This window comes from Pristis pectinata, chromosome 11, assembly GCF_009764475.1.
Source record: "Pristis pectinata isolate sPriPec2 chromosome 11, sPriPec2.1.pri, whole genome shotgun sequence".
In the NCBI taxonomy this organism is placed as follows: Eukaryota; Metazoa; Chordata; class Chondrichthyes; order Rhinopristiformes; family Pristidae; genus Pristis; species Pristis pectinata.
In genome coordinates this window covers 17,698,414-17,722,505 of record NC_067415.1, presented here as the reverse complement: position 1 = coordinate 17,722,505, position 24,092 = coordinate 17,698,414, and the positions used below count along the sequence as shown (strand labels likewise).

The following is a 24,092-nucleotide window of genomic DNA, read 5'->3' as shown; positions in this document are numbered from 1 at the left end:
CAGTCCCTTGACACACATTCCATTTCCTAGCCAACAACTCAATCTCTCACCTTGGTAACAGAGGCTCAACGAATTTTCACAGTATACACAATCCACAGTTGATCATCTAAGCAGACTCTCACAGTACTACTAAAGATGACTATTCTCACTTCCACTGAAGTTCATCTGCGGTTGAAACCCTCTTCTGTGCTTTTGCTGTTTCTTAGTTTGAACAGTCCAAAAGAATTCCTGATCAGCATTTCAGCTCGAACCTCAAATTTGGCTCAAAAAACAAGCTGCTGGAGGAACTAAGCAGGTCAGGCAGCAGCTGTGGAGGTTGACTGTCCATTTTCGTCCACAGATGCTGCCTGACTTGCTAAGTTCCTGCAGCAGCATGTTTTTTGCTCCAGATTCCACCATCTGCAGTCTCTTGTGTCTCAAATTTGACTCAGTTAGTAACGCTCATATCTCTGAGCCAGATGTTTTGGTTCAAGTCCTAATCTAAAAATTTGAGCACAAACTTCTAGGTTAACACTCTAGGATACAAAAATGAGGACATCATGTCATTAAGATTTCAAGCACTATCCCCTGATGAGGCTGGCAGCTGTCCTTTATTTGAAGGAAGAGGATATAGAACGTAGAATTTTACAGCACAGGAACAGGCCTTTTGGTCCATGATGTTGTGCTGAACTAATTAAATTAGTAACTAAATGCCTAATTAAGCTAATCCCTTCTGTCTAAACAAGGTCCATATCCCTCCATTGTCTGCACATTCATGTGCCTAAGAGCCCCTTAAATGCCTCTATCACATTTGCCTCCACCACCACCCTTGGCAGCACATTCCAGGCACGGGCTGTAAAACATTAAACCTAAACCCTCTCAGGCAAATCTAAAAGATGCCATTGCTTTATCTTAGAGATTTCAAGTGATGGTCTCTCTGGTGTCCTGCCCATATCTGTTCCTGAAACACCACCAAAACAATACCATAATTTCATTAGTGTTCGTTGGAGCTTGATAGGCACACATCATGTTTCCTATATTTACAAGAGAGACTATGCTTTAATTGGCGTTAAAGCAGTTGGGAATGCCCAAGTTCATGAATTTGCTATATTAATGCAATACTTATTTCTCCTTGCTTTAAAAGTACATAGAAATTAAGTAGGTGTTGGAAGAGTCAGCAAAGGTGCAGATGAAGAGCTAATTTTTGAGGAAGATTTTCAAAGCTGAGAAAGATACATGTTGGAGATAATAGGCCAGAAAGGATTAAAAAGGCCACACAAACGCCTTCAGATTAAAATTATGGAATCAATGCACTGTATCATGGCAAAAATTGGCAAGAAGGGGACAACATGGAAATAAAACCTGGTGTACGTAAGAGATGGATAGAGGAGGTCTAATGAGATGTAGTTTGTAGACACAGGAGACTGCAGATGCTGGAATCTGGAGCCAAAACCAAACTGCTGAAGGAACTCGGGGGTCAGGCAGCATCTTTAGAGGGAAATGAAACTCTTCATCTGGACCGAAAGAGAAGAGATAGCCAGCATAAAGAGGTGAAGGGGAGGGGTGGGGCAAGAGCTGGTAAGCAATAGGTGGATCCAGGTAAAATGGAAGGACTGGCAGATGGAGAAAAATAATTTGTGTTGAGTGCCAATAATGTTAGTATAGGAGTTTTGGTAAGTACCTTTTATATTATTTTTTTAAATGACTCACTTTAAAATACTGCTCTTAAAAATAAAGTTATATTTAAAAGGTAACCTCAAATATAAAGCGTCAATTTACTAGCTCCGTAGTTTGCTTTCACCATAAATGGAAGCAGCCCTGGACTGCAAGGTGCAGCTGCCTCTGAACACTTTGAGGAGAGGGAGGTGGAGGGAACTGCAGAGGGGGTGTTTGCGACACTCACTGCGGTTTACGGCAGTGTGGCATCGCCATGGCAGGAGGTCGGATCTTCATCCAGAGCGACTGGGCACGGGCCTTGTGGTAATTCTAGAGTAGACTTGATGCCAGATTATGAACAAGTGTTCCTTTGAGGCGACATAGACCCCGCTCTCTGCCGACACGGTTTTAATTGCGTCTCGGTTTTTGTCCCAACAGGGAGAATGAGAGGGAAGCTTGGGTTTCCTGTAAAATTCCCGGTAAGCACTGAGGCAGAGCTTAATGTGGCTTAAACATCAAGGCTTTACTGTGTGACCCTCCCACAGCTTGCTCTCGCCCCCAACCCCTCTCTAGACAGTAAGACCTGGTGGAATGAGCAACAAAAATTTGCCTTCCCGAACCTGTGACTTTTTTTAATCATCTGCAGTCCTTTTGCCAACAGTGACTTTTCCTGCCTGTGCCCTGAAGACTTTGCTGGGGTTTGAATAGACAGATTCTGCCTCTTAGCCAAACAGAATTACAACACACTCACTGGTCCCTGTTTCCCTCAGGCATGACAGCCATAATCCTAATCCTATCTGGTTCCATTTATCACCTTCCGTTTTCTGTTCTCAACTGTACCCCATTTAGTTCCATCTGCCCATTTTTCTTTTGCCTTATCTGTTCCCACCTATCACCCACCAGCTTTGTCTCAAAAAAAACTTCTGCTTCCCATCTACCCATCATTCCCCCACCTCACCTGGGTCCACCTCTCACCTACCAGCCAAAGTCTCACCCCTCCTTCCCTCTCACCTCTTTATACTAGTTATCTTCCCTCTACGCTCTCGGTCTTGACCTTAAATGTCAACCATCCCCTTGCCTTCTTGGATGCTGCTTGACCTACTGAGTTCTTCCTGCAGTTTGTTCATTGTTCCAGATTCCAGCATCTGCAGTACATTGTCTCTCCAGAATCCTAATCCAGTTGTATATGAAAGTAGAAAGAAATTTAAGGCATAAAGAGATGATTCTGCCCCTTCTATACATGTGGCTCATGGGGAACACTTAGCCAATTCCCACTTTCCAGCTTATGGTGCACAGATTTATGGGTTATAGCACTTAGTATGTTTGTCCAAATATGTTTTAGATATAATTAGGTTTTTTGCTTTCAGGCAGTAAGTTTCAGATTTGTGTCATATTAGAGGTTGAAAAACATTCTCGTCATTGCTTCCCCTAATTGTACAAATATTTTGTAGTATGTAAAACAGTGGGTCATCATGAAAACTTATCCCATAAAAGGAAGTTGTTCAGCCCATCATGTCTGAGTTGGCCTTGACTCTTATCTGGGCTCTTCCAAACCTTCTTGCTTTTTTTCCCATATTCTATGCAACTCAGAAAAGTCAAAACTGGCTTGTGTGTTATATTTTCCTAACTTTCAGTAAACCTCCATGGTCAATTTTGCTGCTTGCACCCATTATGTTATCACGCTCCTAGGCCCTCACTGCTCCCACCCCATCGTAGATGACCTACATTTCATCTTCCTGTCCTAATCCCTTCATGGTCTTGCCTTCCCTATCTCTGTAACCTCCTCCAGTTCTACAGCATCCTTTAAACTCTTTGTTTTTCTGATTCTGGTCTCTTGTGCTTCTGCACCTCACTTTGTCCTATTATTAGCAGTCACTCCCTCAGTTATTTAAGCTGCAGGTCTTCAAATACTCCTCATAACTCTCTGCCTCTCAAGCTTCCTCTCCCCTTTAAGAAGCCACTTCATCCACACTTTAGTTACCTATTTAATATTTCCTTTGCATGTGTCTAGTTTTCATCTTGATGAAGCGCCTTAGGAAGTTTTTCCTATACTGAAGACTCGATATAAGAGCATGTTTTTATCCTGTGTGTATCTATTAAAATAAAAAAATAAAATGTTTATTAAAGATGCTAGTATCAGCTTGGAATGTTGCATTGTTAATAGGTTCAGTGTTTTGGGTAAACTTAATGTTTCGCTGACCTATTGTGTGGTTGAGCTGGATGTTATAGGTCTCAAGCTCCTAGCTGAGAAATAGAAAAGTGTCCTCCCAATATTCTGGACAACATCAAAATTCTTCCCTCAACCAGAGCAGAATAATAGAATCATAAAATGGTCATGGCTTGGACGGAGGCCATTAAGCCATCTTGTCTGCACTAGCTCTGTACCAGAGCAACTCACTAGTCCATCCCCTTGCCCTTTCTTCATTGCATTTCAATTTTTTTCTCCATAATATCCTTATCCAATTCCATCCTGAAGGCTACAATGGAAATTGCCTCCACCACATCTTTAAGAAGACCATTTCAGATTTGGACCACGTGCTGCAAGTATAAAGAAAATTTTCCTCCCATTACTTATCCTCCCCTTTTAGGATAATTCTCTTATCCTTTTATTCTATATTGCCTCTTCTCATTCTTACTGAAATGCATCACCTCACATTTCTCTGCATTAAACTTCATCTGCCATGCATCTGCCTGTTTATATCCAACTGTAATCAATCTCTATAGACTTTGCAGTTCACAATGCTGCCAAGTTATGTGTCATCTGCAAATTTAAAGGAGCTTGAAAGCCCTGATGACCAGACTCAAGAGCAGCTTCTTTACCTTTACTATCAGACTTCTTACACAATCATCTTTTTCACATCCCCTTCCCTGTGCTGTAGCCACATTTTTGAACCCTTAAATCTACCTCTTCCGTTATTGTCACTTTAGCATTTCTTTCTGCTCTCCTTAAGTTTGCATTACTATACTTTGCACCATTCTGTTGATTTGCACTTATTGCTGTATTTATTATTACCATGTACATTGTTTACACTGTGAGCTTCACATGAGCAAGGAATTTCATTGCACCCTGGTGTATGTGACAATAAACTAATCTGCATCAAAAAACTGTGGCTGTCACCCAGAGTCTAGGTCATTAACAAAAATAGCAATGGCTCCAACACCAATCCTTGAAGAACATTCACTTTTCTCCAGTTTTCAAAACAACCATTCACCACCATCCTCTGTTGCTTGTTACTTAGTCAGCTTTGTACCCATGCTATCACTGTCTTATACCACATGCTTCGACTTTGCCAATAGGTTTGTTTTGTGGCACCTTATCCAAAGCCTTGTGATAATCCATGCAGCCCATTATCCTCAATCTCTATCAATTACCTCATCAAAAAATTCTATCAAATTGGTTAAACACAGTTTGCCCTTAACAAATCAATGCTGGTTTGTTTAATTAATCTATTTTCCTTCAGGTAACTATTAATCCTGTCCCATATCAATGTTTCTAAAAGCTTTCCTACTACCAAGATTAAATTAACAGGTCTGTAGTAGCTGGACTTTTCCTTGCCCTTTTATTTTGGAATAAGGGAATAACATTTGCTTTGCTCCAATTCTTTAGCAGCACCTAATGAGCTTTGGAAGATTATGGTCATCCCCATGCCTATTCTCCTCTATTTTCCTCAAAATACTAGGATGTATCCTTTCCTGGTGACTTACCTGCTTTAAGTTCAGCCAACATTTCTAATATCTCCATGCTGTCAATTTTTAAAGTATCCAATGTCTCGATTCTCTCCTTCAGTATTACTTTGGAACCTCCCTCTTCCCTGGTGAAGACATGCAAAGTACTCATTTAGAACCTTAACACTGCCTTCAGCATCCATGTACAAATTCCCATTTTTGTTCCTAACTAGACTTTGTCTATTTATATGCCTACAGACCTATTTATATTGGCAGTTAATCTTTTCTCATCTGCTCTCTTTGCCTCCCTTATTTTAATTTTCATTTTGCCTTTGATTCTTTTGTAATCAGCCTGGCTTTCTCTGGTATTTACAACCCAAGACTCGTTGCATGTGGCCTTTTTTGGTTTATCCTCCTCCCCACCTTTTTCATCATCCAGGGAGCTCTGGATTTGTTTTTCCTTTGTCCCTCATGGAATGTGCCTCAACCATACCTGAACCACCTCTTCCTTAAAGGCAACTCATTATTCTGGTACAGTTTTATCAACTTCTAGTTCCAATGTACAATCTACTCTCATCCCATTGAAATAGGCTTTCTTCCAGTTAATTATTTTTACTTTGATTTGCTCCTTCTCCTTTTCTATAGCTAACCTAAATCTTATGATATTATGAAAATGAAAAAACTACAAATACTGGAAATCTGAAATAAAAACAGAAAATGCTAGAAACACAGCAGGTGAAGCAGCATCTGTGGAAAAGAAAGTAGCGTAAACATTGCAGATTGAAGACCTTTCATGTCTAACATAGGTCTTTGATCTGAAAACATTAACTCTCTTTCTCTTCCACAGATGCTGTCTGACCTGCTGACCATTTCCTGCATTTCTCTTTTTATTTTTTAGGATGTTATGATCACCGTCTTCTAAATGTTCCTGTACTGAACATTTGAATGATTTCATTTCCTAGAACCTGATCCGGCACTGCCCCAAGTCTCACTGGACCAGAAGCATTTTGCTCCAGAAAATTGTCATTTACATTGGGATAATTGGTGACCAGTAGAATACATCCAATAGTCTAACGTTGCCTCTATTGTTTCTTAGCTCTAACCAGATTCTGCCTTTGAACCCTCTGCAACATTCTTTCTTTAGGACTGTACTCTTTACTTTAATCAAAACCTCTACCACTCCACCTCTCTTTCCTTTTCTCTCCTTCCTGAACACTTTGTATCTATGAATACCTAATGCCCAATCCTGCCCAATTTTGAAGCAAATTTCTTTTATTGCTACAACAATATATTCCCAGGCAACTATCTGTGCCTTTAGCTCACCAATATTATTTACTGCACTCCACACATTTGTGTACATGCCTAGTAAACTGTATCTCATTATTTCATTTCTATTTTTCCCGATCCCAGTAAAATCCCTGCACTTGCTTAATCTACTGTGAACTGTCTTCCCTATATTTTCCCTTTCTGGACACTACCTTTTAAATAAGAAGATATCTTGTCATTTCCTCTTTTTAAGTCTGAAGTATCCAGAATTAAAATAACATTATTTAATACTAATTAAAATAAAGTGACTGTTTTATCTTCCTTCTTCATGGTAACATATTGCGTTTTGAATATTTTGTGGTTTGACTAATTAGACAAAGAAAATTGTTTTGAATTTTTGTATCACGTATATAAAACAGAGCCATTGGCTCTAGCATTATACATGGTAATCACTTATTATAATTTTTGAAAAACAAAGTAATATGAAGTGTCTCCCTATCACACACATCAATATTAAGCATGCAATAACACATCACTTAGGGTCTTGTTATTACTCAGAGGTTCTGTTGATTGGTGAACCACTCAAGCTTGCGGGTCACCTGCTCTCTGAGCCTGTCTTTATTTGGAATGGGTCTGCAGATTTTATATTCCTCCAGGAAGCTAGTTGCCAGCTGTCTGACGCAAGCAATTTCCGATCGTGTTAAACTCCACCCCCAGAATTGCTTTGAGAGTAAAATCTACCCCACCCTCAGGCATATCGTGTGTCAAAACTGTCAAGAAGATTGAATGTCTTCAAATGTCTCAAACACATTCAAAATTATTCAGATGACTAAATGTTGAAAACATTTCTAACAAATTTACTGTTAAAACGAAGACAAATTAAGACATTTAAACACTTGGGAACAATTAACTACCTTTAAATCAATTCAATCAAAGAACAACAAAGGAAGTTACTTTGTACTTCTGCATCTGTTTGCAGCTGTTTCTTCCATTTGAAATCAATGGGTTCTGGGAAATTTGAAAGAGCAGTGATTAGCTGTGTGGAAGTTCAGGACTTCTGCTTTCACTCGGATGTCCCAAACATCTGCTCACTTCAGAGCTTTTACAAGTGATATCTGGGCCAATATAATTGGGTGTTAACATACTTGTTTGAGATTGTAAGAAGTATGATAGATAAATGGCAATCAGTAGATGTAGGAACCAGTGGTTGCAGAGTATATTATTGAAAGGCATTTGCTGAGGCACATTTCAGAAAATTGTTGCATAAAGTGAAATCTCGAGGAATCAGGGTTGAAGATTGGTTAAAGGACATAAAGCAGTGAGTAGGATTAAAGGGGTCATTTTAAAGCTGGCAGGCTTTGACAAGTGGGATGCCACAGTGATTAATACCAGCCTCAGCTATTCACAATTTATATTAACAACTTCAGTAATAGGACAGAGAGGACAAGTTAGCTAGATGGGCAATGAACCTTGATGTGTACTCAAAGTAATCTATTATTTATTTATGGTAAATGGGCATCACCAGTAAGGTCAGCATTTACTGCCTTTGAATAGATGCTCTTCAGCCACCTTCTGGAAACATAGCATACCTTATGGTTAATGTATTCCCAGAGTGCTATTAGATAAAGAGTTATAGGATTTTAATCCAAACAAAAGGATGATGCAATTCCAGGAGAGGATGGTGTGTGACCTAGGGAACTTGCAATTAGGGGCACTCTCTGCCCTTGTCCTTCCTGCCAGCAAAGAGATATAAGTAGTTAAGTAGAAAAATATGAGATTACAGGTGACCCCTGGGTTATGGTTGTCTGGGTGACAGAAAATAATCCTTTTGGAATTCACAAATCACTACCCAAAATGTTCAAGTTCAGGTTTATTGTTGTCATAGGCATACATAGGTACACAGGATATAAATCCCATGAAAATCAGCTTTTTGCAGCAGCAGCATAGTACATTACAAGATGAGGACAAACGTAAGTTAACATAAACTTAATTAACATAAATTATACAATTTGAGATATGGAGTAAAATTCACTGTCATGGAATTTATGTGAAAACTAAGTAAATAAATTTTTTTTCAACTCGTGTTTATTGATGCATGCACAGATGATGTGCCTTAATGTTACAGAAAATCATGAAGGAAAGGGTGAATGGAATAAAGCAATATGTTGTAAACATTATGAAACTAATGGGAGGATATATTGTGCTGTAGATTTACTAGATTGATTTCTGGGTATTTTTGAAGAGATTATTATAAGATTGGACTTTATCCACTGGCGTTTAGAAGGATGAGAAACAACCTTACTAATGCACATAAGATTGTCAGGGGATTCTGAAACTGGTGATACTCAGATTGTTCCTTCAAAGTGGAAACTCTAAAAATAAAGGGTTAGAATCAAAAGATAAGGGATTGGCTATTTACTTAGGAGATGAGGAGAGATTTGTTAATTCGATAAGTTACAAACATTTGTAAGTCTATCCAGACATGAGTAGATGGTCCATCACCAAGTGTACTGAGGGCCAAGATTTATAGATTTTTGGAAACCAGGAATATGGGGATTGGGGAGGAAAGTAGAGAATCAATCGTGATCCTACTGAATAGTGAGGTTCAAGGACTCTATTGCCTTCTCTTGCTTCTGTTGCTTGTGTTTTAATGTAACATTATATTTTTTTAAATCATTGATCTAGCATTTCCTCATAAATCAAACCTTTAGTGCCAGAGAATAACCTCATGGCTGCCTCCAGTTATCGAATGTCAGTATTGCGAATCAGCCACCAGAACTCTATGCGAAATTCAAACACTGGTTTGATCAGAGTACTCATGGTTTGATTGTGATCCTCTGACTTTGTATTCTAGTTTGTCTATATAAAAAGGTACTAAGTAAAATAATACTCTTAATAGATGATTTTCCCCGTAATATTCTGATAAACTAATGAGGAAAGGGTGCATAAGCTTATGTTATATTCTCTTGAGTCAAAGATCTTGAAAGGTGATCTAATCAAGGTATTTAAAATGATAAAATGGTTTATGGGCTATGAATTGTTTTCTTTGATGCAGAAATCCAAGACAAAAGAGCATAAAATTAGAGCTGGGATATTCAAGAAAAAAATTCACTGTTCTCAATGAGTTTTACTCAGAGTAGTAAAAGCAATTTACAGTGTTAGCTTTGAATTCACAGTAATCTGATTTCAACAGATCATGCAACATCAGAGATTATTTGAAAATTGGTGCCATAATTTTTGATCTGTGCTACACAGAAACCCTGATAAAATAAGGGCTTGGTTTTATGGAATGCCTTTCATAATCTTGGGTTATCTCAAGGCATTTAGAGCAAATGAAATATTTTCTTATCCATTGTTTAAATGTAGGGAACATGGCTTACAACATGTGTACAGTGAGGTGATACTGACCAGGTAATCTGTTTAAATGATAGTGTTTCAGGGATAAACATTACCCAGTACACCAGGAGGAACTCCCTTTTCAAAATATTGTCATATTTTCAGCCTACCTTGAGACAGTAGACAATACGTTGGTTTAATGTCTCATCGAAAAAATTGAAATGTTAGACGATCGTTAGAAAGTTTATTTGCAGTTGACTTTCCACAAAAGTGAAGAATAAATTACTTCTGATTACATTTAAGGGTTATGTAATTGTTAGATAATATCCATTTTTGATAATTTAGGAGCGACTACTTTATATGGCTGTATAAAGTGCCAAGGGGTTGGCAAGGATGGCATTCCTGTAGTCACAGCTTCGGAAGGATTTGAAGTAACTGAAGTTACAAAGGTGAGATCCTTCTCCTTAATATCATTTTCTTTCATATTACAATTGGTGAAAATGCAGTACTTTTAACTGTGAAGCATTCCATTTTTAAAAGTCTATTTTCTTCCCTTGCAGAAGAGTATTTTAATTTCCTGTCCAGATGGGAATGCAGCCTCAAAATTTCTCATGCCTTATGCAATCTTTTCTAGAATACACACCAAAAGTGTAAGTTCATATTTTTCTGAGATTCTACCTGCCTGCATAAACTGAAGGATTTCAGTACTTTTCCTAAGAGACGAGCAGTCTTTACTTTGAGCCTACTTTGACTGCAATGTTCATTTGAAAAATTACGTATTTAAATAATCTCATTGTAACTTTCTATAATTAATACATGAAAGTGGATGCAGCATGTTAACTTTTTTGATGAGTACCTCTGGTTCGAACAGGGTTAGCACTGGTTGAGGATTTTTTTCTTAGATCTAGAACTCTAAAGTACTTAAGGAAAAGGATTAATGGGATTAATAACATTTAATTAATTAGTTTAACATTTAATTTTTTTGGAGAATGAAGTACGGTAAAACTTTGGTAATCTGGCACACTAGGGACTTTGTTAGTGCTGGACTAGCAGATTTCCAGACTACTGGATGTTATTCTAATTAATATTCCAACATACTTGTAATTAACTTTCTTTTCAATGTTATACAGTAGAATAATACATTTTTCAGTGAACCCAAGGGAATAGAACTAGGTGAATTTCAAGGGAGTGCAGGAAACAGAACCAGGTGGAGTTTGAAAGGAGTGCAGGAACTGGGGCCCTGGTGAATGAAAGAGAGAATGAGGACCTCGATCTTGTGAATGAAAGGGAGTGTGTGAACTGGAGCTCCCGTATGTCAGGGAGCATTGGAATCAGTACTCGGTGAGCCAGATGCAGAACTATTGGGATTTCTAAATAGTCAGATAGTGAATTATCGGAGTTTCATTTATCCACCAGAAAAGATTATTTTGTATCTTTCTTGCTAATTGTTACAACAATAGTTCATAAACCTTTGTAGACATTCATGCCCATGTATGCTTGGGTGTAGTAGAGATCTTACTCGTGTGTAGTAGAGAATAAGTTTATTTCAATATTTGGCTAATGTAACACATTGTTTGAGATCTTTACCCAAGATTTGTGGCAGACGAAAGAAGACTTTCTTCAAAAAAAAACTGCTAAAGCTATCCTAATGGGAATGTACTTGCAACAAATGGTGTTATTGCACCATATTTTATGTTTTATTTATCGATCATACCACTCATTAGTTGGTATTAATTTAGTTAATTTTTCAGTGCCAAGATATTAATTGCATTTTAGAGAGATGGCTCTACAATTTAATTAGACTATTTTACTGCATGGGCCTGAAAACAAATTCACCCATTGTTGCATGAAGTGAGGAGAATCCAAAAATTTATAAGCAAAATTTCCTTTCACAAATTAATACATTCTTTATCACAGTAGCTACTAAAATGTGTCAAATACAAGATAAGATTTTTCATAATTATCCACAATTATGATGAGATGTGCAATTGTATTAACTTCCTGCACACTAAACTACAGCTAAACAATTTTAACAGTGAAAGATTTTTAGTTCACTCAGACTCCCATCCTTCCTTAAATTTTCTCCTCTTGCCTGTGAAGTGTAGCACTTTTCACTGTGTTGGTGTTTCATAGGCACCAGTCCTCATCCTCCTTGGCCTAGTGACGGCTTTCCACCATTCTGCCTGGACTGTGTGCTAATTATTTTGCTAGGCATGTTATGTTGAAGCTGTCTCAACTTCATAGTTAAATAGGTTGATATAAACCTCTAGCTTCTATATATTCTCAGCTGCTTAGTCAAACAATGTACATCCCATTCATACTTCCTCCACATTTTCTAATATGTCAGGTGTAGGGAGCAAAAAGTTCTCATAACCAACCACTGCTGAATCTCTTGCTGTATCTTATGGCAGAGTGAACATGTATTTGGACTCAGGTTATGAATAATATTAAACAAACAAAACTAACTTGAAGCCATGCAGAGATGTTTGTTACTTTGTTTTTTTTTCCCCTCACCTACCTGGAATCTAGGCCTCTCTTTGCCATCCTGCTTCAGTACTGTGGTTAAGATTGCTAATCTAAATGAATGGAAAGTTTAATATTCATAGTTTCTGAAAAATAATTTTAATTGGTTCTATACATTATAAAATCTTAAAGTTTAAACGTGTGTGCCCCATGTTAAGAGTTATGAATTAAATTGCGGGTTACTGTAGAACTCAGATTTTGTAGTTTGTGAAAAATGATTTTTATCATTCCTTATGCATGTTTCAAAAATATTGTGTATTATGTTAGATTTAAGTAGAACGTTGATTCTTTTAACCTTGCATCTAGATAACTAGCATGGATATATCCAGTGGTGGAGGTCTGGGGGTATCTTGCAGTACAGACGGAACCATGAGAGTCTGGCAGGCCAACAATGGAGAACTGAGGGTTAGTGCCTATTTAATTGCTTTTCATTTTTCGTAACACAGAATTTACAGTAAATTCACAAAAGAATCTTGTCACAACAGTTTTCTTTTTCTTTACATTTGGCTACTGCTGGACTAAGTGGTAAACATTCTGTAGCTCAAAGACTGTCTTGACTAGTTTCCTTAGAGAGATTGAGTGACCTTATTGATCTGAGTTGACTTTTGAATCATATTAAACATGATAGTAAATTGAATGTGCATTTTTATTAACTTAAAGGACTTCGAGAGAATTCCTACCTAACAATTTTTAGTTTATATGGTCAATTGCAGTTAACCCAGGGGAGATTATGAAGCCATAATGCCATCAAAATTTTCCAGTAACCTCATAAGTGAGGAAGCTGATGCTGAATCAATTTATAACTGTTGTAATGAAACCTTGGTATAACATTATTTTCTTATTATCATTCTGATGTAGCCAATAACGTTTGTTATAGCTGATCTCTATTGTGCAGGTAATTTAATTACGTTTTGTTGTATTTGCTCTGAGTTCCAGTGTGAATGGATAGGCAAGATGCTTCATCAGTTACATAACTATACTAAAGATTTGGAGTATTACAATGTAATCATTGCAAGAATGTCAACGAATCATGAGAAGTTGATCCCTTGGAAATAATTCTGCCTGTGTTTCAAACAATGTACATATTTGAGTATGTATATAAATTGAAAATATTATTTGTATTTCTAATCCTTTATAAATGTTAATTTCTAGAGAGAACTGGTTGGCCATGTGTATGATGTGAATACTTGTAGATTTTTTCCATCTGGCATTGTCATTCTAAGTGGAGGAATGGATGCTCAATTAAAGATCTGGTCTGTTGAAGATGGAAATTGTTCTGTAACTTTAAATGGACACAAAGGAGGTACGTAGAGTTTATAACAGGTTTCTGTACAAACAGAAGAGCAAACCACTGAGAAAAATGGATTCTGAAGAAAAACTTACAGACAGATTATTGTAAACCTCACTTCAGGTCTAGACCTTTGAATTTATTGGCTTTATTAAGATTTACTGTGTTTCAATTCTTGAGTAAAATATTCTACAAATTGAAAACTTAACTTGGTTATCCATATTGCGGGTATCTTTGAAAATTAAAAAAAACAGTTGCTAGGAACTGAAATAAAAACAGGAAATAAGAGAAAAAAAACTTGCTAGTTAAGGCAGCATTTGTGTGTCTTTGACCTAAAACATTAAGCCTCTATCTCTGTTCACAGATGCTGCCTGCCCTGCTGAGTATTTTCCAGCAGTTTCTAATTTTATTGCAGTTATCTTTGTTTTTTTAAGTCCACCTTCCTAGAAGCTCCATGTGTCTTACAAAGCTGCTCTGAAACAGATCAAACATGAATGGAACAAACCCAATAAGGACTTGGGCTTGTGAATAACTGTTTAAGAGTTATCTTTTGTGTTCTGGCATTTTAATACTCTAAATTTAAAAAAAACAACCACTGCAAATGGCATACTTATACATAAGTAATTAATTTTTTTAAATTTCGTAACTCAGTATATGAAAGCCAAACAAAAGCTGCTTATCATAAAGCTTTGAAAGTACTGTAGCTGGAAAATAAAAGTCCAAAAGGAGAATTAAACCCAAGAAAACGGTAAGAGTCATTCTTGCTGCTCTGCAGTTCTGCCCTATCACCTGCAGTCAACCTTTCATGTTTGCCACATTGAGCAGGTATTGTTATCTCTGCATACCAATGTGTGGAATTATTGTACATCTATTGTCACTATTCTGTGCTTGGCTAAATAAAGCACAATAATTCATTGCAGCTTAATGTTTTAAGAAGATGTAAGCATTTCCTTACCAAGGTATCTCAATTGTGCATTCATTTTTGTTTTGTTAATTAAACCCAAAGTTTTCTGGTTATAATTTTTTTATTTTCAACTTACATCACACGTATTTGTTACCCCTAATTGGCTCCAACTACACTCCGTCCCCCTCCTCACCTGGTTCCTCTTCTCACCTGCCAGCTCCAGCCTCGCCCCATTATACTGGCCACCTCTCCTCTACACTCTCTGTCGTGAGGCATGGTCTCAAGCCAAAATGTCAACTATCCCTCTGCCTCCACAGAAGCTGCCTGTCACGCTGAGTTCCTCCAGCAGATTGGATTTTTTTTGTTCCATGTATTTGTTCTCAGTCTTATTCAGAAAAACAGTTGTCAAAAACAATCTCTTACTTATGGCTGTGAAAACTGATAAAAGCAAAAAAGAAAGTAGTCACTAACTTTAAAATTCTGTTGAAGGAGAGAAATAGTTTCTCAAGTTATTATTTGTCTTGGTCCTACAAAATTGAATCAGTTACTCAATTCTGAAAATATTTTTGTTTGCAGATCGTATTAATGGAGAGGAAAATGCTTGTTCAGGGTGTGTTTCCTTTTAAACAGGTATTCTTGATACAGCAATTGTAGAACGTGGAAGAAATGTCATCTCAAGCTCTAGGGATGGTACAGTAAGATTGTGGGACTGTGGCATGTCCACTTGTCTTGCAGTTCTAGCAGACTGTGGGACTCCAATTAATGGATGTTCGGTTGGTGTTGCTGAAAATACATTGAATTTGGGTTCTCCTAAGCATCAAACAAGTAAGTAAACTGTTAAGATAGACTGTTGCAAGCTCCCCTACAGTTTGATTTATTCTGTAAATTATTGAAGTATGCAGGCCAGGAAAGTCCTCGTTTCAGTCTCTAGTTGCACATAAAATCAAATAATGAGGCAGAGGTGAATATTTTATAATTGCTTCTGGAATAGGGGAGGATTGGTTTGGGTAGATGAGAACTTGCTAGTTTCACTAGCTAATAAATGATACGCTTCTGAGTTGAGCCAAACTTCATAAAGAATATAGCATAGCTATCATCTGTGCAAGGGAAGGTTTAGTATCGTAAAGGCTAGGATTACATTACTTGCCTTCAAATGCTTTGATGTTAACTCTGAAACTCCTTGCCTGCTACCCTAGCCCCATCCCTACAGCATCCTGTCAATTCATCTCCTGTACCCGACTCCTCCTCCTCCCATTTCTCCTTTCATCACCCACCCCCCAGCCTCCCTTTACCCACCTCCCTTCTCCTCTCCCACTCCTGTTTCTCTACTTCCCTCTGCTCTGCCAAGAAACAGAAATATTTGACTAGGCTTTGGTACTTCTCATCTACTGCCTTGGCTCACAACCATTTTTAAATGACTATTGCTTTGAAGCATCTTGTATTAGTTTTCTGCTGTAATCTAAATGCAAGTCATTGTTGTACTTCATTGCTTAAATAATGTTGCCACTCTTCCGGTGTGTTCATGTTTCATTGAAGTTATGGCAGATAAATGGGGGAATCCTTATGAAAATTCAGTCACTAGTTTTATTACATCTGCTACTGGAGGGTTGTTTAAATTACAAGTAAGATTTAGTGAAAATTTCAAATTAGTTGTTTATAATTAAGGACTAGTTTGTTTTTTGCAGTATGATAGGTGCAGTTAAGTCTACAAAACACACCCCAGGGGTGAGAATTGTGATTGCAAGTCTGTCATATACTGTATGGCCTCAAGCAAAAATCACACCTCAGGGGGTTGGAGTCTTGTGGAGATGAGCAGGCCTTTTTGTTGCCTTGATGTTGGTTCCTGAAATATGAGATCATTTTCTCTCCATGCTGATATTCTATGTTTTCTTTAAAAAAAGTAAGCCCATATTTAGGTTAAGTTGGTGACCTTTTACATTCTTTTTATTCTGCTTTTCTTTCAAAGTTGGTCATATATCAAGGCAAATTCTCCAAGTACAAACCTGAATTTTAAAAGAAATATTAAATATAACTGTCCTATTGCATTATTGTCTGCTGCTGTACAATCTCACAATCCTATTTCCTCAGACAGTCTAAGACATGCCTCTTTGTAAGATCTTTCTGAATCTGGTGGTTGATGAACTTGTCAGCCCTGCTTTGCCATGTCCTCAAGCACTTGTAGTGCTGATAGCCCTGACGCCATATCTCTTTATTGGAGATGGGAGCTGTCATAGGAACAGACCTTTCTGCCTATGTTATGCAGAAATCAGGACCATTAGCCCTGGAAGTACATCCAAAGAGAAAGCAAGGCTTATTCAAAGCACAAAAAAAAACAAACTGAGTTGCAAAACGTGATCCCAAAACACTAATAAAAACCCAGAAATCCAATGTAATAAAAATTAACTTAATTTATTCCATTACCTTCAAGCAGTGGCCTTGAACTTAAGTCTTTATTCATGGCTGTTTTTCAGCTTTACATGCATTTGATTTGTCAGGGTTTATGGGGCTGTATCAGCATTTCAAAAAGATCTTCATGAGTTTTTCTAAGATTTGTAGGTTGCCCTGTGTGTAGTTCAGCAGTGGCACTATTAAAATTCCCATGATATATCTTTCACATGCATGCACACAATTTGTCAACAGCTGTTAGAAATTCCAAATCTCAGTCCAAGTAAAATTTCAGGTGAAAGCACAAATCATCTTTCAGGAGAAATCTTGACCAGCCATTTTTAAATAGAAAAATAGAATTTTGGAGCAGGTGAATGTTGGAATAGGCCATTCAATGTAATCATGGCTGATCATCCAAATTCAGTACTCTGCTCCTGCTTTCTCCTCACATTCCATCATCCCTTTAGCCCTAACAACTATAACTCCTTGTTGAATATATTTAATGATTTGGCTTCAACTGCTTTCTGTGATGGAATTCTACAACTTCACCAGTCTCTGAGTGAAGAAATTTCTCCTCATCTCAGTCCAACAAGGTTTATCCTTGTCCCTGATCCTGGACTCTGTTGCACTGAGTCTGTCCGGTCCTGTTAGAATTTTGTAGGGTTCTATGACATTCCTTCTCATACTTCTAAACTCCAGCGAACATAAGCCTAATCAACCCAAACTCTTTTTATATGTCAGTCTTGCTATACTAGGATTCAGTCTGGTGAAACTTTGCTGTACTCCCTCTACATCATGAACATCCTTCTTCAGATGAGACCAGAATTGCACACGATACTCAAGATTGGTCTTGCCAAGACCTTGTATAATCGCAGTAATACACCCATGTTCCTACACTTAAATCTGCTTGCTATGAAGGTCAACACACCATTTGCTGCCTTAACTGCGTGCTGCACCTGCATGCTTACTTATCACTGGTGTACAGGGATACTCAAGCCTCATTGCACCTTTCCTTGTCCCAATCAGTTGTCGTTCAGATAATAGTCTGCCTTCCATATTTGTTTTACTACCAGAGTGGATAATCTTATATTTATCCACAAAATATTGCATCTGCCATGCATTTGCCTCCTCACTCAACTGTACAAATCACACTGGAACTTCTCTACATGGTCCTCACAGTTCACATTCCCACCCAGCTTTGTGTCACCTGCAAACTTAAATAAATGTTATTTAATTCTCTCATCTGAACCAAAAATACATATTGTGAATAGCTGGGATCCTAGTATTTATCACTATGGTACCCACTTGCAACCTTCCAAGCCTGCCACTCAGAAAAAGACCTGTTTATTCCTTTTTTTTCTTGTCCACCATGCAGTTCTCTATCCATCACCTTACCCCCAAACCCACGTGCTTTAAATTTGTATGGTAATCTTTTATGTGGGGCCTTATTGAAAGCCTTCTGAAAGTCCAAATACACCATGTCCACTGGTTCTTCCTCAGCTATTCTGTTAGTTACATCCTCAAAAACTTCCAATAGATTTGTTAAGCACAATTTTCCTTTCATAAATGCATGTTGACTTGTCTGACACAGTCACTGTTTTCTAAGTTCTCTCACTTTTTTTTATTATGGACTCCAAAGTTTTCCCCACCACCAACGTCAGGCTAATTCATCTATAATCCCCTGCGATATTGGTCTATAATCTCTCTACCTCCTTTTATAGTGGGGTTACACTATTCCTTGGAACTGTTCCAGAGTCTATGAAACTTCGGAAAATGACTAGCAATGCATCCTTCCTCTCACAAGAAACTACGTACCCCATTGTTTCTGGGAAATCATTTATATTTATTATAAAGACAACCAAAGTATGCCATAGAGTCATACAGCACCGAATCATATTGAGAACTTTTGAACATAAAATCTCTAGCATTTATATTAGGGGCAGGCACGGTAGTGTAGTGGTTAGCGTAACACTATTACAGCGCCAGCGATCCGAGTTCAATTCCGGCTGCTGTCTGTAAGGAGTTTGTACATTCTCCCCGTGTCTGCGTGGGTTTCTTCTGGGTGCTCTGGTTTCCTCTCACATTCCAAGGACGTATGGGTTAGGAAGTTGTGGGCATGCTATGTTGGCGCCAGAAGCGTGGCGACACTTGCAGGCTGCCCCCAGAACACTCTACGCAAAAGATGCATTTCACTGTGTGTTTCGATGTACATGTGAGTAATAAAGATATCTTATAAAAAATAGATGTATTTATGTTCAATGTAATATTCCCCTTCAGCACATTTTTTTAATAGATTGTGTACTTACTAGGTGAACGTGAAATAGGAACTGAGGGAAAATTGTTACTTCTAGCTCGCGAAGATAGAAAACTGCAGAGCATTGGACTGCTCAGCAGGGAACCAGTAAGTACATTTTAGTGTTTGCAACTATGACATTCTTTTCTTGAAACATAGTAATTATAGGAACCCAGCAGTTAATTTACACACAGTAAATAACAAGGGAGAGAGGTTCAGATAGAAAGTTCCAAATGGTGCCACCAATGGTAAAACACGGGAAGGGGAAAAGTGCAGAAAGTGGAATTTTTAGGAAGAGATGGGATGATTATGGAGGGATTTAATGGCAGAGATGAAGATTTCAGATGAACTACACCAAGCAAGCAGGAATCAAAACACACCCATAAGAATATGAATGATAAGTCAGTGTAGAACACAATACATGCAAAAGGAACAGACTTTTGAGATAAAAGTAGGCACTATTGTAAAGATGGAAGTCTGTGATCTTGCCAGTCATTAGGATGCAGGGTTAAAATCCACCCTCTCCCTCCCATATCAAATAAAATGCAAAGGTCACCAATGGCAACCCGAGGTTTATGACTTCTGTCCTGCCAAAGTTGATTGGAGAAATTTGTGATTATTCCAAGACTTCATGTTTGAGAGAAATCAAATATTTGAGGTGTTGAAAGAAGTCGTGGAAAGATTGCATGCATGAAATCTAACGCTGTGTCTGCAGGCAATGTTGCTGAAGAGGGTGAATAAAATATTCTTCAGTGAAAATATGACAGGGAACAGAAAAGCCATTGCTGGAAAAGCACTCAGATGAGTGTGCGTGAAAGCATGTAAGGGCAGTCCTGTGAAGCTGAACAATGGAGACTAGGAAGGAGGATGGCATTGTCAACCATATCAAATGCAGATTAGTTGAGTGATTTAAGCTCCAAATCACAAATATGATCTGTGGATGTCTTTTGGTTAGCATTTTCTTGGTGCTGTAAGAAGGATAAAAGGTATTCTGTGAATTTCAGCAGAGGTGGGCAGGAAGCTGGGAAGAAAGGGAGAATGCATGCAGGATGACTGAAATGAGAGTGCAACTGTTTCAGATGGGTAACTATACCATTTTCTCAAGGAAGAGGGTCCATGAATTGTGTTGGAAAATGTGGTAGTTTCATGGTCGCCATTATTGATTACAGCTTTTTATTCCAAATTTAGTGTGTGGGGAGTAGAACTGATTGGTCAACAATTGCTTAAAAACAGGGAAAAGAACCCAAAAAAAAATATTATGCCTTTTGTGAAGCAGTTTCATGAGGTTGAAATTGGATTTGCTTTTGAACTGACGTTGAGTGCCACAGTAACATTTATTCTCCAGGCTTTTTTTAAAATCTGGGAATAGTGGCTCAAAGTCTTAATAATTTCAGTGTTCTTAAAAATTGCAGATAAGTCTGATATCATTTTCTATGTTGAATTTCCAGATATTTATGTTTGAGGGATCCGATGCCTTCAACTGTTGTACTTTCTTTTCAAGTACCTATGTCCTTGCAGGAACACATGATGGTAACATTTATCAGTTGGATGTCCGAAACACAAAGTAAGTATACTGTACAACACTACAATAAATTAAACTGCTGATTGATCTGCTGTTCCCTTTCATTAGCTTCAAATACTTTTATTGTTAAGTACTGTTTTTTATCAGTAAATCACAAAGTGTGAAAGAAAAATCACAAGCCTTTTTGTATGTCCCATTGCCTATATAATCTAAAAGTATGAACACAGCTATCTGCAATTCAGTAAAATTCAGAATGCCTTTTTATAAGAAAATATTGCTAAATAAAGGAGAAAAAACATTCACCAGAAGGCTTGGTCAAACAAATACTGAGAGATTCTTAAAGATGAAAGTGAATCAGATTTGCAGTTCCAATAGTACCACAGCATCTGGTGTAATATGGGGAAGAGTAATGTGTAATAACGAAACTGAATATAGAGGAATAAGAGTGAATAAAGAGTGATTAGGACAGAATCTTTGGGATAATTGTGAAGCAAAGACGCAGAACTACCATACAAGGACATTCCCATTGATCTGGACAGCAGAGAATTTGAAGGATATTTGTGTGATCAACCACATTAAATGCTGTAAAGGGAAGGGATAAAGTTCCAGATGACTGTATGATTAGTAGTGCCATTCACACTCTTTAATTGTCATGGGAGATGTGAGAAGATTGAAGAGTGAACTGTGAATTTCAGTAGAGATGGGCTGGGAGTTAGAAAGGTTGCATACGAGACAGATGAAATGAGAGTAAGATTATTTTTCAGGAGATAACTATACAAATTGGATGAGGAGAGGAACAGTTCTCAAAGAAATGAGAGATTATATAAACCATAAACCATTTTGGGGGAATATGAGGGCCCAGAAATGGAATTTAGCAATCAAGAGTTTAAATTCATAACTTTACACAAAAAATAATTTTTGCTAGAATCTGCCACAGTATCCTGATGTGTGTTTAGTTCGTGTTCTTTCAATTTGTTTTGTCTTTACAGAACTCCCATACAGATTATCCATCGATCAGGTGCTCCAGTCCTTTCCTTGTTGCCCTATAGAGAAGGCTTTATGGCTAGCCACAGTAAGGCTGCATTTATTTCTCTAAACACATATGTAGATTTTATGGAAGCATGGTGTTTAACTGGCCTAGTATCCTGTAGCTTGAACTATTGACCTGGAGATGGCAGTTTGAGAATTTAAACTGAAGTAAATAAATAACAAACTGTTAAGAGTAATGGTGACCATAAAACTACTGGATTGTTGTTAGAATCTGCTGCCCCTACCTCATGTGGTCTATATGTGACTCCAGACCATCAAAGTGGTTGACTGTTAGCTGCCCTCTGCAATTGTTTATCAAGCCACTCAGTTCAAGTCACATCAGGAATGCACAATAAATGCTGGCCTTGCTAATGACATCCACATCGTGCAAAATTTTCAATTTTTTTTAATCCCTCAAGCTTGCTCTGCCATTCAAAAGATCACGCCTGATTTAACGTCTGGCCTCAATTCCACTTTACTGTCTGGCTTTTGTAATCTTTGATTCCCTGAAGTCCAAAAATCTATTTATCCCAGAAAAACACATTGCTTCCCATGAAAGGCACAACATTACATTTCATTGGAGAAAATTAAAAAAACATTCTTTTTCAGAAGTCTCTTTTCTTTTCCCCCTTCTATTTACATGTTAATTTTCCAGGTTGTTGATACTGTACACCCACTGTCATTGATGCTTTGTGATAGACAGAAAGCTGAATATGAGAAATTGACTACATGGTCGCTCATTTAAAAACTGACGGAATTTTTCTTAACAATGGGGACATGTTGAACATAAATAACCAAAAGAACTTCGAGCTGAATTTCATGCATTCTGCTGCTTGGGAAAGCACAATAAGATTGGAAATAGAAAAAAGATGAGTGTGATCATCCGGAGTTCATATCTCTTATAATTTTCTATATAGTTTTGCTGAGGATGGATATCTTGTGGAAATAGCCTTACACCCATGTAAACCCCCTCAACTTATAAAGTTCACTGACACTCAATTACTAGACTTGTTCATTAAAACAAACAGCTGCTTAAGTGAAGTGCCAGAATATTTCTTGCAACAGTGAATCTGTGCCCCAGACAGAAATTAGCATCTTTAGTAAATGGAGGAAACACATTTTCACAAGAACTGGAATTAAAATATTTTTACTTTGTTTAGTAGAAAATAGGTACAAAGTAATTAGCTGTTTCTGCTGAAACTGTTGCAGACCTAAACTACAGCCAAACATTTGAAAATAACTAATCTAAAATGACCTTATTCTTTCAGGTGATGGGAGCTGTTATATTATTCAGCAGGATCAGGATTATGTCATTGAATTTACAGGGCCTGACTGTGACCCCATTTATAAGGTAACCAAAACAATGATGGCTTATCTTGTATTGGCTTTGTTTGATTGTTGTAGGCATAAACATCATGAAAAATTAATTTCTCCACGAGCTAGATTTTCCATTCATGACTATGAAAATCTAATTAGCCGAGTCCCACACTGTAATCAATAATACATCATTTTATGTACAGCTTGAGTATTATAAATATCCTCATAAGTTCTTGCTGTAAGAAAATTTGTGTTGGAACATCTTCTATTTACTGACCCATTGCTCAGTGTCCTAACCTTTCTACATGTATTCATCCCATTTCAGGTTGTTATGAGGGAAAAGTTCGCCTACACGTGCTCCAGGGACAGCGTTGTTCGGAAGTACCAACTCTGAATTTCTGAACACTTTAAAGCATTGTTCATGGGAGAGTACTTTAGATAACAGCAGTCTCACTCAGTCTTTCATTTACTCTTATTATAAGTACAAAACGTTTTGTTTTAGAAAACAATTCAGAGCTTAGCTCTGTAGACTGTAATACAGTGTCTGTGAATTGCCCTATATCGCTTGCATCAGCAAATAGAGGAAGATGAATTACACACAAAAAATAAATGAAGCAGCTGCTTTGTGATATTTACATTGCATTATTTATTGTGAATTTTTTAATAAGATGGTAAAATCATATCATAGTCTCTATTTATTTAAATTCTATGAATAGACAATGGAGTTTAGTTCACAAAATTATGCTGAGAAAAGATAACCGAGACAATAAATACACTTCTGTTTCTACTTTTTAAAAAAAAATCATTTCTGGTCATGCTAAAATTTTAAGTTGGCTAGGAATTGCAGTTGCTTTTATACACTTCTCAGCCTTTTTAATTTTGACTTGTGGTTATGACTTGGAGATCATCCATCATTTGCTGATATGCA

At 37.5% G+C, this 24,092-nt stretch overlaps 1 protein-coding gene across 2 annotated transcripts; it reads left to right on the top strand.

The window, feature by feature from the left end:
• The first annotated feature begins 1,811 nt into the window (after nt 1-1,811).
• On the top strand, nt 1,812-23,848 carry LOC127576034 (proteasomal ATPase-associated factor 1-like). 2 transcript variants are annotated; one of them, XM_052026358.1, is made up of 12 exons: nt 1,812-1,959; nt 2,074-2,114; nt 10,249-10,352; nt 10,464-10,553; nt 12,733-12,831; nt 13,579-13,729; nt 15,249-15,443; nt 19,313-19,404; nt 20,745-20,860; nt 21,808-21,890; nt 23,116-23,198; nt 23,490-23,843. In XM_052026358.1, the coding sequence occupies exons 1-12, from the start codon at nt 1,910-1,912 to the stop codon at nt 23,556-23,558; spliced, it is 1,173 nt and encodes a 390-aa protein (XP_051882318.1). In that variant the 5' UTR covers nt 1,812-1,909; the 3' UTR covers nt 23,559-23,843. The 2 variants fall into 2 exon arrangements, with proteins under 2 accessions (XP_051882318.1, XP_051882320.1); XM_052026360.1 differs by having other exon boundaries at nt 1,892-1,959; nt 20,815-20,860; nt 23,490-23,848.
• The last annotated feature ends 244 nt before the right edge of the window (nt 23,849-24,092 follow it).